This window comes from Phascolarctos cinereus, unplaced genomic scaffold, assembly GCF_003287225.1.
Source record: "Phascolarctos cinereus isolate Bilbo 61053 unplaced genomic scaffold, phaCin_HiC Scaffold_7;HRSCAF=346, whole genome shotgun sequence".
Classification (NCBI taxonomy): Eukaryota; Metazoa; Chordata; class Mammalia; order Diprotodontia; family Phascolarctidae; genus Phascolarctos; species Phascolarctos cinereus.
In genome coordinates, this window is record NW_027556180.1 from 33,260,713 (window position 1) to 33,277,684 (window position 16,972).

General features: G+C 43.2%; 1 protein-coding gene across 2 annotated transcripts in view; it reads left to right on the top strand.

Annotated features, from left to right (window-relative positions):
* Window positions 1-16,972, top strand: part of FNDC3B (fibronectin type III domain containing 3B) — a 392,602-nt gene that overhangs the window by 242,537 nt on the left and 133,093 nt on the right. For both annotated transcript variants that reach the window (XM_078147676.1, XM_020980457.2), the window contains 2 exons: window positions 84-327; window positions 963-1,259. In XM_078147676.1, coding sequence (XP_078003802.1) covers window positions 84-327; window positions 963-1,259 — 541 coding nt within the window. The remainder of the gene's footprint in view (window positions 1-83; window positions 328-962; window positions 1,260-16,972) is intronic.

Here is a 16,972-nt window from a genome sequence, read left to right on the forward strand (position 1 = left end):
AAGAAAAGATAAGGAATGATTTTAGGCAATGTGCGTCTTCAAAGTGTTTGCTGACCTATTATTCCTTTTTCCTTCCTCTGTAGGTGATTGAAGACAACACGGGAGTCCGCCGAGTGGTGGTCACGCCCCAGTCTCCTGAGTGTTACCCCCCAAGCTACCCCTCAGCCATCTCTCCGACCCACCACTTACCTCCGTACCTCACCCATCATCCTCACTTTATCCATAACTCACACACGGCTTTCTATCCACCCGTCACAGGACCTGGAGATATGCCACCCGGGTTTTTCCCCCAGCCCCATCTTCCCCCTACACTATATGGAGAGCAAGGTGAGTGGGCCAGTGCTGATATCCTTGGCTATTTTCAACTCACCTTATTTCAGCAAACATTTCTTAGGCATCTGCTGTGTGTGAGTCAGCCAGACTGCACAGTGGATAGAGCAGTGGACCTGAAGTCAGGAAGACCTGAGTTCACATTTGGCCTCAGACACATACAAAGCTGTGTGACCCTGGGCAGGTCACTTAAAACACTGCGTACCTCAGTTTTCTTAACTATAAATTGAGAATAATAGTCCCTCCCTCCCATGGTTGTTGTGATGATCAGATGAGATATTTATTTAACAATATTAGCTAAGTATTTGGTACAGTGTGTGGCGCATAGGAAACACTTGATAATAAGTGTGGGTTCTCTTCTGTATCTGTTCCTTGCTAACCACAGAGCTAGGCATCCAACATTTAGAGATTCAAATGGAAAACGGCTGCTGCCCTCAAGGGACTTAGAATTCTTCTCCAGTGAGGCAGTATGCAGACAGATAAACCTTGGGCCTCGAACCCAGTGGGTGCTTGATAAATGCCGGACTTGAGTTGAAATAAGTACAGGGAGGTAATTTGAGGAGGGAAAAAGCCCTGGCCTCTGGGGGAGGCTCCCCTGGTCATTTCAGGGAACTTTTCATCCTTTGTTGCAGAAATCATACCACTATACGGAATGTCCAGCTACATCACAAGAGAAGACCAATACAGCAAGCCCCAGCACAAAAAACTGAAGGATCGCCAGACCGACCGCCAGAATCGTCTCAACAGCCCCCCTTCCTCTCTCTACAAAAGCCACCTGAACAACTGCACAGCTGTCTACAATGGCTACGGCAAAGGTCACAATGCCGGGAGCAGCGGTGGTGGGGGAGGCGGGGGCGGGGGCCCCGGCATCAAGAAGGCCGAGAGGCGAGCAAGGAGTAGCCCCAAATCCAATGAATCTGACTCCCAAGGTAAACAAGTTATTTGTTTTTTAAAATAAAAGTTTCATTTCTGTGTGTGTTGGTTTCACAAAACAGATAGAGAGATGATATGATAGATGACAGGATATGATATAGATGATATAATATATGGATAGATAAGATGATATGATACATAGTTGATGGATGGATGGATGTGATAGATGATATGATAGATGACATAATATTATATAGGTGATATATGGGTAGATAAGATGATGTGATACCTAGTTGATGGATGGATGGATGGATGGATAGATAAATTGGTGGGGTTAATGGATGGATAGATAATAAGATAGATTGACACATGGATGGATATGATAGATGATATGGATTGATGGATGGATAGATAAATTTATATGATTGATAGGTTGATGGATGGATTGATGGATGTTATGATAAATGATATGATATGATGTGGAGGATATAACATGGATAGATAAGATGATATGATACATAGATGATGGATGGATGGATAGATAAATTGACATGATTGATAGATAAGTTGGATATGATAGAGAGAGATAGAGAGATAGTAGATTTGTACATAGAATGGATGGGCAGCATGGTGTATTTTAGAAAGAACCTGGCCTCTGAGACAGTACTTTGAGATTCAAATCCTGCCCCTTACATACAGTGGCTGGGTGAGCTTGAGCAGATAAATTAACAACTTAGCATCTCAGTCCACTCTCCAAGATGTCCATTACAAATAAGGTACTGATACCACGTCTACACCAACGCCTATACCTATACCTTCACTGGTGTCTGTATCTATACCTATATCTTTATATCAGTATCTGTGTATGCATGTATTTATCCTTGTTGTACTGTATGTGCCCAGATAGACACAAACAAGTAGACCTATAGGTATGGACAGGTGATTCTTCATAGTGAATAAAGGACTTGCCTTAGAGTAAAGACCTCAGGTTGAAGTCCCACCTTGGAGCCCTATAGGCTGTGTGGCTCTGGATGACTCACTTCACCTCTCTGTGTATCAGGTGACTTCCTCAGGTTCTCAGATGGCCAATCAGGAAAGGAATGGGAAATTGATATAAAAACACAAAAGGTATCTTTTTTAAGATGATCATTTGCACGCTAGTTGTCCTTTTGGATTGGTAGAGGGCAATTTCGCACCAGGAGTTGTCCCTGCTGAAATCCATAGGTCCAGACTAAAAAAAGTATATATCTATTTTTGACATATATGTGTAAATGATGGTTTCTGTTGTGTCCACCTCGCTCCTGCCACTGCCATCACCACAGGCAGTCATATATGCACGCAAACATTGATTAAAAGCCATAATCTCATATGGAAAAATGCCCACTCACTCTGAATTTCTGTTGTGAATTGGCATGCCTGCTCCAACATGTTTCTTAGCACACGAGCAGTATTGTAGTGCCTTGTTTCCTCTTCATACTTCATATCGGGCTACATCTTTTTTTTTTTTTTTGGTCACATGCCCTGTGTAATTTTCTGCGCCCTGTGATCTCTGTAAGTTAAAATGACAGAGACAGTTTTTGCCTTGACATACCCTCTCCTCTTGCGATCCGGGCCAAAACAATTAGTCTTCAGCAGAAGATGGGGCACATGGATGACTCCAGATAATTATACCTAATCAGACCAGATGCCATTCCTTCCAGACAGCTCAGGAGAGAGAGATGGAAATTTATTTCTATTTCATTTCAAACATAATTCATTGCTTGATTCCATCTTTGAAGGCCAAAGTAGCTTCTGTCCTAAGAAGGACGTAAATCTTTGAAAAAGACTTCACAGGTTTGACCCTCTCAACAACCCTAGGAGTTAGGGGGCCAATATTAGCCCCCTTTTAGAAATGAGGACAATGAGGCAGACAGTGGTTGTGTGACTTTCATCTGGTCATACACCTAGTAGGTATCTGGGACAAGATTGCAATTCAGTGTTTCCTGATTCCAGTGTTTTGTCCACCACACCTGCTTACTGGCTAGGATTGAGGATTGATGCTGATGAAAGGATACCCATATGGCAAGTGTACTGTAGAGAGGATACTGTTCAAGTTTGGTTTGGACTAGGTGGATGCCCGCTTCCTCATTGGCTGCCTTGCTCGGTGGACCAGTGAAATATGGGGGTGACTTCCTACTGAAGAGATTCTGGCCTGGGGTGCATCAAACCTTGAAAGTTAAGCTCTCTCTTCTTATGGGCAGAAGCCACTTTTGCATGGAATTCCTAATGAGCCCAAAGCACCCATTCCCATGATTTCTATGGCCTAGTTATGGAATGGGACAAAAATGGTCTTTACAAGCCCAAATTCACAGTGGTTTTGTGGGGGTTTTTTAGATCAGACACTGTCCTATTTCTAATAACCGCCAAGCCCCACCTGAATGTTTCCCTTTTTTGAGCTCATTAGAAGCGAGTTCCTGAACAATAAGCCTTCTGGAGCAACCTTCAGGTTGATGGGAATGTTTTTAAGGAGGCATGATTTTTAGACCAAATCAAGCAGGAAAGTCGAACTTTGTCAAAAGCCAACTTTGAAATTAATGTCCAAGGGAGTGTAACTATTTTCATACAATGGGAAATTTACTTTAAAATTAGTATCCTAGGGACATTCCTATTTTTACAACGAAAGGATACAGAGGCTGAATAAGGAGAATATTCTACCTCCCCATTATCCCTGAGGATTTCAGTCCTTGAAGAAAGCCAGAGTGGTATCTTTGGAACCTGAGAAGCTTCCAATTAATATAGAGATGAGAGTTAAGAATAGAAAAAGTAAACTGCATCTCCTCCAAGGGGCCTCCCCCAACATAGACCTGGATTTTGAGAGTACTGTTAGCTTCCCAGTGATAAAAGCAACTCAGGGAGATCAGCCTGTATTGATGAAGCGTCATGAAAGGTGGAATGCCTTAATGCTTGGAAAGTTATCCTCAGAGCTAGGGTGACCATGGGTGAATCATTTAGCTTCTCAGTGCTCTTGGAAGCTTTCTAAGACTATACTTTGCAGAGAGGATGCAGACCTTCATTGGTTAGAGGGAGTGTCCTCATCTGGGAGTCCTTTCAAGTCAAGAGGCAGGTATTGAGCTATCTGCTGGGCACTGCATTCAGTGCTAAGGCTAAAATGAAAGAGAATGAACTGTCTTTAAAGAGCTCATCATTTAATGGTGGCGACAGCTTGGAAGCTGCCTACACACGAATAAAAGAGAGATAATCCCAGGGGAGGTGCTAGCATTAGGTAGCAGTGAAATTTCAGATTTAGTCCCTGTCCCTAGACAGGCATCTTATATAGCTAGCAGTTTTTGTTGGGGTAAGTGCAGGAAAGGGGAAAAGGGAAGGGCTTGGTACTAATTCCCATCAAATTGTGTTAGCTGTGTTTTTTGTAGGAGTTGACTTGTACAGAAAGGATTCGGTTTCCACTACTTTGGTACTTTGTTATTTGACGCTCTTGCCTGCCTTGGAATGGCTAGCTGCCACATTCCTACCCTTAAGCACCTGGGTGCTCTCCTTGGGGCTGACTAGCTTCTCTGAAAGGTCAAGGGCCTGAAATGTAATTTCTGACTTGGAGTAGCTCCACTTGGCTGGGAGTTGTTAAGTGTGGCGGTCAACCAGCCTCTTGTTATCTCCCGGCACTCCTCTGCCTGGCTGGAGAGGGTGAGGTTTGTAGAAGGCCACGTCACTCTAATGGTGGCTCTGCAAGATGCTCGTGGTGCCTGGGCTAGGACGGTCTGACCTGATAGACTTGGCAGACCGAAAACAAAAGCCCAGAATTTCAGAGGTGTCTAGTCCAACTCCTTGAATTGCTTTGAACACCCAGCGTAGCACCTTGAAAATAGTAGGTCCTGTATAAATGATTGTGGGATTACATCGAACTTTGCATTCCTCTGTTGTGGGAGGCCTTGTGCTGAAGGCTGATCTGTAGGTGATTGGCAATGCAAGGACAAAGAAAGCAATCCCTAGTCTCATGCAGCCTACATTTGAATGGAGGTCTCTGCTGGCATATGTGGAAGATATAATAGAAATAGGAAATGAATTAATGCATATATTTAATTGTGAATTATGAAGATCAATAAATGCCTATGTCTGTGTATGCACATATACGTACAACATAGTTCACTCCAAGAATTGGTATTATCTTGCCTCCTTTATTCAGGTTAAGACGTGTCAACAAATAACTCAGACTAGGGGTGAGGGGATGCAGCAAAAGAAAGTTTCATGGAAAGAGACGTGGGAAGTTTGAGGAAATTTGGTCTAGAAGGGAGCGCCACGGGGATCTGGAGGAAGCGGCTCGTGGGTGGGGCCTGAGCAAATAAAGATGGAAGAGGAGGGATGGCATGAGCCAGAGGGAAGGCAGGGTGATGCTGGAGGACAGAGTCCGCATGGTACTAGAGTGTCAGAAGATGAAAGGGATGAACTAAGCTGGACATAAGATCTTCAGATCATCTTTCTAGAGTTCCAAGCGACATTGGGTGCCACCAACCCCTCATTTTATAGAAGAGGACACTGAGGATCGGAGAGGTTAAGGTGCTTGTCCAGGCTCACACACCTTGTAAGTGTGTGAGCCCTTGAAGCCAGGTCCTCATTTCCAGTGCTCTAACAGCCCCTCTGTGCCTCAGTTTCCTCATCTGTACATTGAGAGAGTTGGTCTCATGGCCTCTGCTTTCCCTGTTCTTAATATTCAATGACCCTGTGATAAGGTAGGTGTTTAATAAAGGTGTATTGAAATGAACAATTCAATTTCAGTGACAGTTGGGTAATTCTCTGACAGTTTACCATCATTGAGTCAGGTTATGAAAGCGGTCAGATCCTGCCCCTGACTCATGTTAGCTTTGTAATGATGAGCAAGTCATTAAAATTGTAGCTGCTGCGGCATCTCTCTCAGATGACAAATCTGAGATCAAATGATCCTCACTTGTGGCAGGAGTTTGAATAGTGGATACCCCTCCCCCCAGACTGATGAAATTGCAGGTACAGATAAAAGAAGAATGTGCCCACAAAGTGCTTGGAATTCCTCCTTTTATCTGTACGTTCCTTGCGGCAGAGGTGGGGATGGGAGTGGGGCTCACCTTTGTCTTCTCATGCTGCTTAGATCAGAATTCCTCTGCTTCAGCTCAGTGTCAGGGTCGACCTGCTCCCAGAGAACCTGTCCTTCTGGGACCTGCTGGTCTCCCAAATCGATGTCCTCCCTCCTCCATGTGCAGACCCTGGGAAAGTCATGCCTGGGCCCACCTGGGCCTTCCTGACACTGGGTCTCTTTGTTTCCCATGATGGCGGCAGATGTTAATAGGGATAGGAATGTCAGGGTTGGAGACAAAGCCTCTCTTTGGGCATATTTCCTTGTGCCAGTCTGCTGTAGCAGATAACTTCAGTATTTTTCTTTTTTGCTCTTTAAATTAGGAAATCAGACCAAGCTTTTCAATATCTCTCCAAAGGTACTGCCTTCCTTTTGTCCATTGTATTAATTATTGACTGCCTTCTTCATCTGACTGAGGTCCTGGGCAGTGTGCTGGCTGTAAGCCAGTTACCCAGTCAAAGTATCCACCTGTTTGAGAGGAAAGAAGACTTTCTTTTATCTACTCTAGGAGTTCTTAGCCTTTTTTTTTTGGTAGGGGGGAGGTCCTAGGCCCTATCGGCTGGTTGGCAAAGCCTGTGGACTCCTCAAATAATGTTAAAAATATGTTTTAAATGCATAAGATTACAAAGGAAACCAGTTATAAAACTAAAGTTATTAAAATAGCTGATGGACCCCTAAGTTAAGAAACCTGGGCCTTCATTATGTGTTCCCTGAACCCCATTTGAAAACTGAACATCCCCAGATTGGTGTTAGGAGAGTTGTGTTATAGTAACCCTTGATCTCAAGGCTGATTTTCTTTTATCTCAAATTTCGGCCTTCCCTCCACACAGTTGTGAGCACAGATATAACCAAAATGCCAGGGAAAGTTTTAAAACACAAGGAAATGATTAAAAGTGAGCTCAGGGCTCTGAATTTCCAATCTCCCCAACATGTACAGTCTAAAAAAGAGAAAACAACAGGTTAGACATTTTTTGTAAAGAAGAATGTGGTTCCCTAGATCAGAATGCACAAAGAATTCTTTTTGGTCAGAAGACTGTACAGGTAATTAGCACTCTTTCTTTCATTTTAACTTGAGCCGCCATCTTCATACCCCAGATCCCATGGTCTTAAGAGTGACTTTGGTTATATATTTCAGTTGAGTCCATAGAAAAGAGCCAAGACAGCTAGGTGGCGCAGTAGATAGAACTCCAGCCTTGGAGTCAGGAAGACCTGAGTTCAAATGTGACCTCAGACACTTGACACTAGCTGTGTGACCCTCTGCAAGTCACTTAACCCCAATTGCCTCACCAAAAAGAAAAAAAAAGAGCCAAGGGAGGAAATAGCCAATAGAGAATGAAAGGAGATGGGCAAAGAAGACACTGAACCACAGTTTTCAAAGAACCAGACACAGGAAATGGCAGGGTGACAAGGGATTCCTTCGCCCCAGTTCCAGTTGCCCTTGTCTTCCCACTAGATGAACATTTTCCAAAGGGAAAATTCTTCTCTAATAGGGCAGGAGAAAAAAAAAAGACTTATTAGTTATAGTCTTGTGTTCAATGGGCCTTATACTGGATTCTAAAATTTGAATAAATCTCCATTTCAATAAATCTCCCATTCTTTTCCTTTTTGCATTTTTCATTACCCTTGCAGGCTACGCTCTACTCAGCCCCCCTCAAACACTACATATAGAAACAGTTTGGACAGATGAATAAAAAGAAAGTTCAGACAGATTTACATTGTATATTACTTCACGGGAAAACAGTATTAGTCTTTTAAGGCTTTCCAAGTCATCATCAGTAATTGCTCAGCTGCCCTTTAGAAACATTATAGTATTTCATTAAAACTTTAACTTAATAAACGTCCCTCATGCCATTTCTACGGAAGCCAACGGAAGAAATCCTTCATTTTTTTCCATTCTGTAATGAGGCTGCATTTGGCCGTGCTAATTTACAACACATCATGTTAATAATCCAGGTACTCCTGGAGATTGGTCCAGCTTTAAAATACAGTTAGAGTCTTTTTTTTATTTTAACCTCTACTTAAAAACTATCTTAATATACATGGTTTAAAAGATAATAAGTCCCACTGTACCCTGCCCTGGTTAAACCACATTTGGAATTTTAGATTCTGTTCTGTGTGCCACATTTTAGGAAGGCCATTAATGAGCTGGAAGGTGCTAAAAGGAAGGCATCCAAAATGATGATGCCACCCAAGATGGCGAAGTGCCTTTAGTCTTTGCCAAACGAGCATCACTTAAGGGGACTGTGGGTGTTTAAAGTGAATCATAGAAGACTCAGAGAATCCATGATAGCCACCTTCAAGCAAAGAAGTAGACATTCTGCTTGGCTCCCTGAGAGCAGAATAAGCAACAATGAGATGGGTGGATAAAGAACTGGGCTCGAAGTTAAGACGACTTGGTTTTGAATCCTTCCTCTGGCACGTTTGTGACCCTAACCTACTCACTTAACTTCTGTACCTTATTATTTTTTCTTTAAAATGAGGAGGCCTGGACAAGGTGATCTCTTTGATTCCTTCTGGCTCTGAAGCTATGATCTTAAAAGTAGCCAATGTAGCAAATTTGGGCTTGATACAATGAAAAACTTCCTAATAATTAGAGCTGATCCAAAGTGCTTCTAGAGGTAATGGGTTCCCCCTTCATTTGGAGCAGAGACTGGAGAAACATCATTGTCTCTGCTTCCAAGAGATTGGACCAGATGGCCTTTGGGCCTCCCAGCTCTGGGATTCTGTGAAAATCAAAGCATGGAACAATGTGAGTTTTCTTGAAATGAGTCTCCTCTTTGCCATCAGAACATCTCTGAGATAGATGTTCCCCAAACAACCCAGACCCCCAACGATCTACAAATAAAGAAAGCCATCCACTCTGTGTTGCTTATTTCAGAGCGCACGCCAGCCTGTGTCTGACCTCAGACTTGTCTTTACCAGCACTTCTAACAGCACAAGTTATGAAGCAGAACAGAATGGTCCTCAAAACAAAGAGAGACGGACGAGCTCAGCCATGTTTCAGGTTCACTCAGTTCCTTAAAACTATTTCAGGGTTTTGCCAAGCACAGTTTTTATTAATATTTAGTCTCTGGAGGAGATTTATCTCGTGGAATATCTCCCCAGATTATTCCATAAGGCACTAACATCTCTCTCTCTCTCCCTCATTCCTCTTTTCCTCCCCCCCCCTTTCCAGTGTTAAAAATCATCGACTGTTTAAATTCAAGAGAGCATCTCCTTCAGAGGACTCCGTCTGTCAAAGAGGCAGCAATATGGGTGAACAAACCATCAACCTAGCGTCATGCACTTCAGTGACGATGACTTCAGTGCTCTTGTAGATACCCCTAATTGAAAGATATATTTATGTGTCCCAGGAGATTTTGGTGTGTGGGTAGTTTTTCAGCTTTCAATACTTTTCCTCCATGGGATTAAACCAAGTGACTTAACCCCAATCTGGATATTCAGACAATGGATCCAAAACTTCTCTCCTAATATCACTGAGAAGTCATTGGATTGCTAGTCCATGATGGTCTTGCTGGGGTGTGTGTGTGTGTGTGTGTGTGTGTGTGTGTGTTTAAAAGCTGCAGTTTGACACTCTATTGGGCCATATCTTCTTTCAGGGAACTAGGTATCATTTCCTTGAAGTGGTCACGGACACCTGTTTGTGGCTCACATCTGGTTTTAATGTAAGAAGTGGCTACATAGGCAGGTGGTTGAAAAAACCATTTCTGATAGCTGTGCTCAACATAAGCTTCCTGGGGTGAGCCAATGGCAAGACGCCATTCTAGGCCTGTTTCTGAGCATGGCTGCTCCAGTGGCCTTGGGAGGGTCATCTCCCTCTGTGAGTTTCCGTTTCTTCAGCTCTCAGTAAAATGAGATAGACAAAGGTCTCTTACAGCATCCTATGATCATATCTGTTCTCTTCCTGTTGCCCTGCTTTTATACTTCTTCTTACTTCCTTAGGCAGATCTCTTAATTTCTGACTGCCTCGATTTCCTCAGCTGTATAATGGGGATCATAATAGTGCCTACCTCTCAGGGTTGTTGGGAACATCAAATGTGATATTATTTGTAAAGTATTTAGCACAGTGCCAGGCACGTAATAAATGCACGTTTCCTTTCCTTGTAGGACATAGAAAGAAAAACAGATTCATGATACTTGTCTTCAAGGAAATCACATTCTGACGGCAGATGCAACTATGTACTTTTAATGTCTGTGTCAGTGAGAACCTAGTGCTTCATCTCACTCCCATACCTCGATTTTCTCTTTGTTCCAGAGAATCAACAAGCATTTATTAATTAGTTACTGTCACTAGTCACTGTGCCAAGAGTTGGGGATACAAAGAAAGGCCAAAAAAAAATTAAAACATACAATAGCAACAGCAAAAATTATTCCTTGTTCTCAGGAGGCTCACATTATAGTAGAGGTTTAGACATTCTACCATAATTGGCATATCCATGTTGCGTTGGATAGAGCAGCAGTCTTAGAGTCAGAACACCTGTGTTCACATCCTTCCTCTCTAAGTAGACCCTGCCAAATCCAGTCACCTCCATCAGCTCTAGTTTCTGAATCTGGAAAGAGGAAGAAGTAACCTCTTTTTTTTGGGGGGGGAGTATTTTGTAGACCTTAAAACACTATTTCAATGTGAACTGTTCTTTTGAGGTTTAGAAGGTGGTCTTTTCTACAGAGATGGAAGAGACCTGAGCTTGAGAGTGTGAAATGAAAGTAAGAAGGTAAACAAACAGATAAGTGTGTATCTACAGAAAGAGAAGTCCTAGATGAAAGTATGAAGATATCAAGGTAAATAGGCATGTATCTATACATAGGTGTGTAGGTAGGTAATTTCCTGGGAGACAAAAACATTAGTTTCTTTTCCATAAAGGCATAAAATGCCCCTAAATCTTTGGAGAGAATTGTAAAGCAAAATAGCCATATTTAATGATGCATACAAGGTTAGCATTTAAAGAGTGAATTCATCTACTTTGTAAAGGCTAGTTATAATAATTATTATTAAAAATTGATTGTAATCCCTGTCTTTCTCCCTCTTTCATAGCACCTTCATTTCCAAATATATCTCTCTACTCCCCCTACCCAATGAGTCATCTCTTCTAACAAAGAATAAGAAGGAAAAGAGGAGAAAAAATCAGCAGCGTTGGCTGATTGTTGTTTTGGCAATTTTTCTGTTTGCAAATGTACCCCAGAGGGAAAGTGAGCTAATGGGGGGAGGGGTGACATCCTTTGTAAGCACAGCTATGTTTGACCAGCTCTGGAAAGGGATTGACTGAAGGAGGCAAAATTCTAAGCTAAAGCCAGAATTGGGGTTATTTGTAGATTTCACAGGTCCTGTAACCTAACCCAGATATGATACTAAAGATAATTGATCGTTGGTTGTACAATTCAGATCTGTTAGACTTTTGCTCCCTCCCAATGGACAAGGAGCCCTGAGTTCAAATCCCAGCTCTGTGACTTGCCCCGTGCATGACCTTGGAGGAATCTGGGTCTCAGTTTCCTCATTCTTCTATATATCCAGAGGGTTACCTATAGGATCACTTTCATCATTCTGTGACCTGTCCTGCTCACCTTCCTTGTTCTTTTGAGGCTCAAATGAGACAGTATGTGTAAAGTGCTTTTGCAGACCTTGAAATCTTAAATGTCAGTAGTTACTGGTCTTAGGTTACTCATCAAGGGATGAGACTGTTAAAAAGCCCAGTTAGTAAGGGCTGTCTTGGATGGTTTGGTCTCTGTATGTGCCTTTGGGTTAATGAGGGTGAATGAGGCACCAGTGTAGGTATGAACCATCCCCAGTCAATGGGAATTCCTGGGAGCCCATTAAACTAGACATTTGATTTAAGACTTGTTCCTAGAAATTGTTTTTCATAATAAATTGAAGGCCTCTGAACAAGGAATGGTGGCAGAGACCCTTACGTGGAATTTTTTTGAAGTTCTGCTCAGTTGTAGAAGTCTTCAGGGTTTGTCAAGAGGCCCCCAGCTGCAAGCTATGCCCCCTCCCAGGCATTCCCACCGTCAGAGGGATCGTTGTGCCTGCGGTCTGTCTGTCTGTTCCATTGCTGACTACAGATGTTCTCTTGACATTTTCTAAGTCGCTCCAGTGCACGGGATGGAAAACAGGAAAATAAAAGAGGCAAAATTGGCAGATTTGAGTTAATTTCCTGTGGCCTGGTAGCTGCATTTTAAAATAGTAAACAACAGTGTTCTTAAACAGCTATTATTTAGTCTAGAGCTGAAAGCCATGTGGTGCCCCTTTTGTGATGGTCGTCTCCAGACAGTAGTGCGTTGATAAGCATTTATTAAGCACCTACTATGTGCTAGGCCCTGTACTAAGTGCTAGGGAAAGGAAGAAAAGCAGTAGATGGTCCCTGTTCTTAGGAGCTCACTGTCTAATGAGGAAGATTATCCATGGACAAACAAGCCGTGGGCTAGATAAATTGGAGAGGGAAGGGCCTAGCATTAAATGAGATTGGGAAAGGCTTTCTATAGTAGGTGGAATTTTAGCTGAGACTCTGGGGAAGCAAGGAGAGTCAGTAGTAGTAGAGAAAAGAAATACCCCAGGTTTTAAAAAGTGACTTTCAGTTCTGTCTGTGAGTCTCTGGTACATGTTATAGGACAAATGAGATTTTTTTTAAAAAGAAGTCATTTTTAGCTTTAATTCTCTGAAGTACACATTCCCTTATTTTTATTATCTTTGTCGTCTGTCTATAGAAGTGTACCTGTAAATAGTAAGAGAGAAACTTTGATGCTGCAGCGCTTGACACGTGTAGTGCATCGTCACAGTAGAACAAGGGCCCTTAGGTGTCTGTGCACTTGTTTTTAAAATACTTCAGTATACCAGCCCCTGGAGTCAGGAGAACCTGAGTTTAAATCCGGCCCCAGATCTTAACGCTTACTGGCTGTGTGACCCTGGGCAAGTCACTTAACTACCTATTTCCTAGCCAAAAATAAATAAAATACTTCAGTAAATGAATTTCAGTATAATCCTATGTATTTTATTTTAGGTATTTAGAAACATTCTGAGATGGGGTCAGTAAGTTTCAGTGGACTCCCAAAGAGTCCAGCACTCACTCACTCTCTCTCTCTCTCTCTCTCTCTCTCTCTCTCTCTCTCTCTCTCTCTCCCTCCCTCCCTCTGTCTCTCTCTTTCTCCCTCTCTCTCTCTCTCCCTCTCTCTCTCTCTCTCCTCTCTCTCTCTCTCTCTCTCTCTCTCTCTCTCTCTCTCTCTCTCTCTCTCTCTCTCTCTCTCTCTCCCTCTCTCTCTCTCTCTTTCTCTCTCTCTCTCTCTCTCTCTCTCTCTCTCTCTTTCTCTGTCTCTGTCTGTCTCTCTCTGTCACGCACACACACGCGCACACACACACACACACACACACACACACACACACACACGTTTAAGAAGCATAGGGTAGAAGTAGAGGAAGAGAGTGGGACACCCAATAGCCATGGCCAAGGAATGGAGAAGAGGGTGGGCCGTGCAGATCGGGAATTGCAGACTCCATCCTTGTCAGAATCCTCAGGCTGCCCTGAGCTCTTCCCTTCTTGACAATTGCCATTTCCTGTCTTGTTTCCAGATGTACTAGCTTCTCTCCTAGTTTGGTACAGTGGAAGCACCACTGTCTCTGGAGTCAGAGAACATGGGTTCATATCCTACCTCTGTGCCTTTGTGGCCACCTTGAGCAGATCACTGCAGCTCTCTATTTTCCCTGCAGTAAAATGAGGGAAGATGACCAGTTGACCTCTGAGGTCCCTTTTAGTTGCAGATCTATGATGTTCTATCTTCTGTCTGTAGAACCTGACTTCCAGTGAAGGCCAGTAGTCCCCTCCCATAGACCTCTCCAGGAGAGGAAAAAAGAACATGGGACCCCAAATCTTGGGGATTGGACTAGGTGACCTTAAAGTCCCTTCTGGCTCTGAGAATCCCATCCATACTGCCTCTCACTCAGCTGAATTTTTCTTAATGACATCATGTATTATTTTTACATCATAAATTACCAATTTAATTTGGAGTGGAAGGGGGGAGTTTCATTTCAACCCTTGCCTCAGTGGGTTACTACATGGTGAACTTGCTAGTTATGGGCACCCAGGAGGAAAGGCAGGTGTCAGAGTCCATGCAGAAGGCTTGTCCTGCTAGCATGCCTACTTAGATAGACTGCCAATGACACTGAATCACGAGTTATTCAAGCTGGAAAAAAAAGACCTTTCCTGATCCTTCTCCACTGCCTGCTAATGCCTTCCCCTCTCAGATTGCCATCCATCCACTCTGTGTGTATCTTGTACATATCTAGCTGTTTACTTGCCTTTTCTATATTAGAATGTAAGTTTCTTGAGGCCAGGGATTCCTCCATCCTTTTATTTCTATCCCCATTGCTTAGCACAATGCCTTGGATGGAGTAACCACTTGATAAAGGTTTCCTCTCTCTCTCTCCCTCCTTCTCTCCTTTCCATCTTTCCTCCTGTTCTCCCTTCCTCCATCCTTTCTTTCCTTTCTCCCTCCCTCCCTTCTTTCCTTCCTTCCTTCCCTCCCTCCTTTCCTTCCTTCTTTCCTTCCTTTCTTCCTTCCCTCTCTTCCTTCCTTCTTTCCTCCTGTTCTCCCTCTCTCCCTTCTTTCCTTTCTCCCTCCCTCCCTTCCTTCTTTCCTTTCCTCCTTTTTCTTCCTTCTTTCCTTCCTTTCCTACCTTCCTTCCTTCCTTCATCCATCCCTCCCTCCTTTTCTTCCTTTTTTCCTTCCTTCCCTCCCTTCATCCCTTCCTTCCTTCCTTCCTTCCTTCTTTCTTTCCTCCCTTTCTTTCCTCCTTCCCTTTCTTCCCTCCCTTCCTTCCTCCCTTCCTTCCTCCCTTCCTTCTTCTCTCCCTCCATTCCTTCCTTCTTCCCTCCTTTCCTTCCTTCCCTTCCTCCCCTTTCTTTCCTTCTTTCCTTCCTTCCTCTTCCTTCCTTCCTTCCTTTCCTTCTCTCCCTCTTTCCCTCCTTCCCTCCCTTCCTTCCTTTCCTACCTTCCTTTCCTTTACCTTCCTTTCCTTTTCCTCTCTCTCTCCCTCCCTCCCTCCCTCCCTCCCTTCCTTCCTTCCTTCCTTCATTCCTTTTTTGAAATCATTTCCCATTCTCCTGGAGCGCTTCCCTTCCCTCTGAGTCATCTTCTTCAACCTCTACCACCAAGCATTCCTTCACCTGCTGTGTCATGCACAATTGATTTTTCAATAGGTTGGAATTAATTTCATAATAAGTGCTGAATAGTGGCACCATAGCTCTGTCTTCCAGTAACTTGTTCTCCGAAAAAAAAATTTACCAGAAGCTTCAGCTTTTCATTATGGTGTCCACATAAATTACATTTGCATCCATTACACTGGACCAATTGAGGCAGGTCTTAAAGCTGAAAGTGGTAATAACAGTGCCCCTAATCTGCTGAAAACAGCAGTGAATTAGCTTTGGGTTTTAGAGTATATAAGGATGAGCATTTTCTCCACATTAATATCAGTGAGCTTATTGAAAGCATCAATGCAGTCAGGAGAGATATGAATTTGAAAAATTATTGGCTTTCCCCAGATCCTCAATCAGTAAGAATTTACTGAGTGCCTAGTTCATATTAGATGTCCTCGAAGCCACAAAGACATGGGTTCAAGTCTCACTTCTGACACATATTGGCTGTGTGAGCCTGGTCAAATCATTTAATCTTTGTGTTTCCAGACCATTCGTATCAAACTCAGAAAGAAATGTGGGCCACAAAATGGTGCCTCAGTATCCCTCCAGGCCACATATTTGACTTCATTTTAAAATGTCATGTTATTTCTGGTATATTGTCTTTCCACTGATTTTGTTAACCACTTACCAGTTCCATTTTAATCTGATTTGAGGTGCACTCAGGAGTGTTGTGGGCCTCACGGGGCTATGGGTCTTGTGTCTGATGCTTATACTCTGGCTCATTCTCTAAGACTGTAAATAATGGAAAAGTTACCACCCTGCATAGATAAGAAAGATTTCCTCACCTGGGAGTTCCCTGTGCCAAAGAAGTTGCAGATTCTGGCCCTGACCCCTCATCCCTTTTCCACGTGTTGATCTATTGATTCATTTCCCTCCAGAGATTTCATTAATTGGCCAGGCAGCATATATGAGGCATCCTATGTCCTTAGTGTACTGTAATGAGTTCTAGAAAAAAGATGAAGCCTTCTGCCCTGGTCGCCTACATCCTTTCTACAGGGGGGCACAGTATATGCATGAGTAAGGATGCATTAATTTTACACCTTTCTTTATGGGATCTTAGTTTTAGAGGCCATCTAGTCCAATCCTCTCCTCATTTTACAGCAGAGGAACTGAGAGATCCAGAGAGGTCAAGTCCCTTGCCTCAGGTCACGCAGGAATAAGTGGTAGGGCCAGGATTAAATTCTAGGCCCTCTGATTCCGTATCTGACTCTCTCTCCAATGTACAGCACTGCCCACCATCACTGACTTAAAGGGGAAGGGACCTTAGAGGCTGCCTCATTCAACCCTGTCATATGTTGAAAGGTAAAAGAAAGCTAGAAAAAAAAATGGGGCCTGATTGCTTATTGAGCGTTAGGAATTCAGCGTTTCTACCTGTTTTGTTTGTCCTTAGACCCTTCGTGCTCTGCTGGCACGGGTGACTGCCAATGCACAGGCAGCCCTGTGGCATCCTTCAGAACCCAAGAATGGCTTCCCCCAGCCTGGCTCGCTT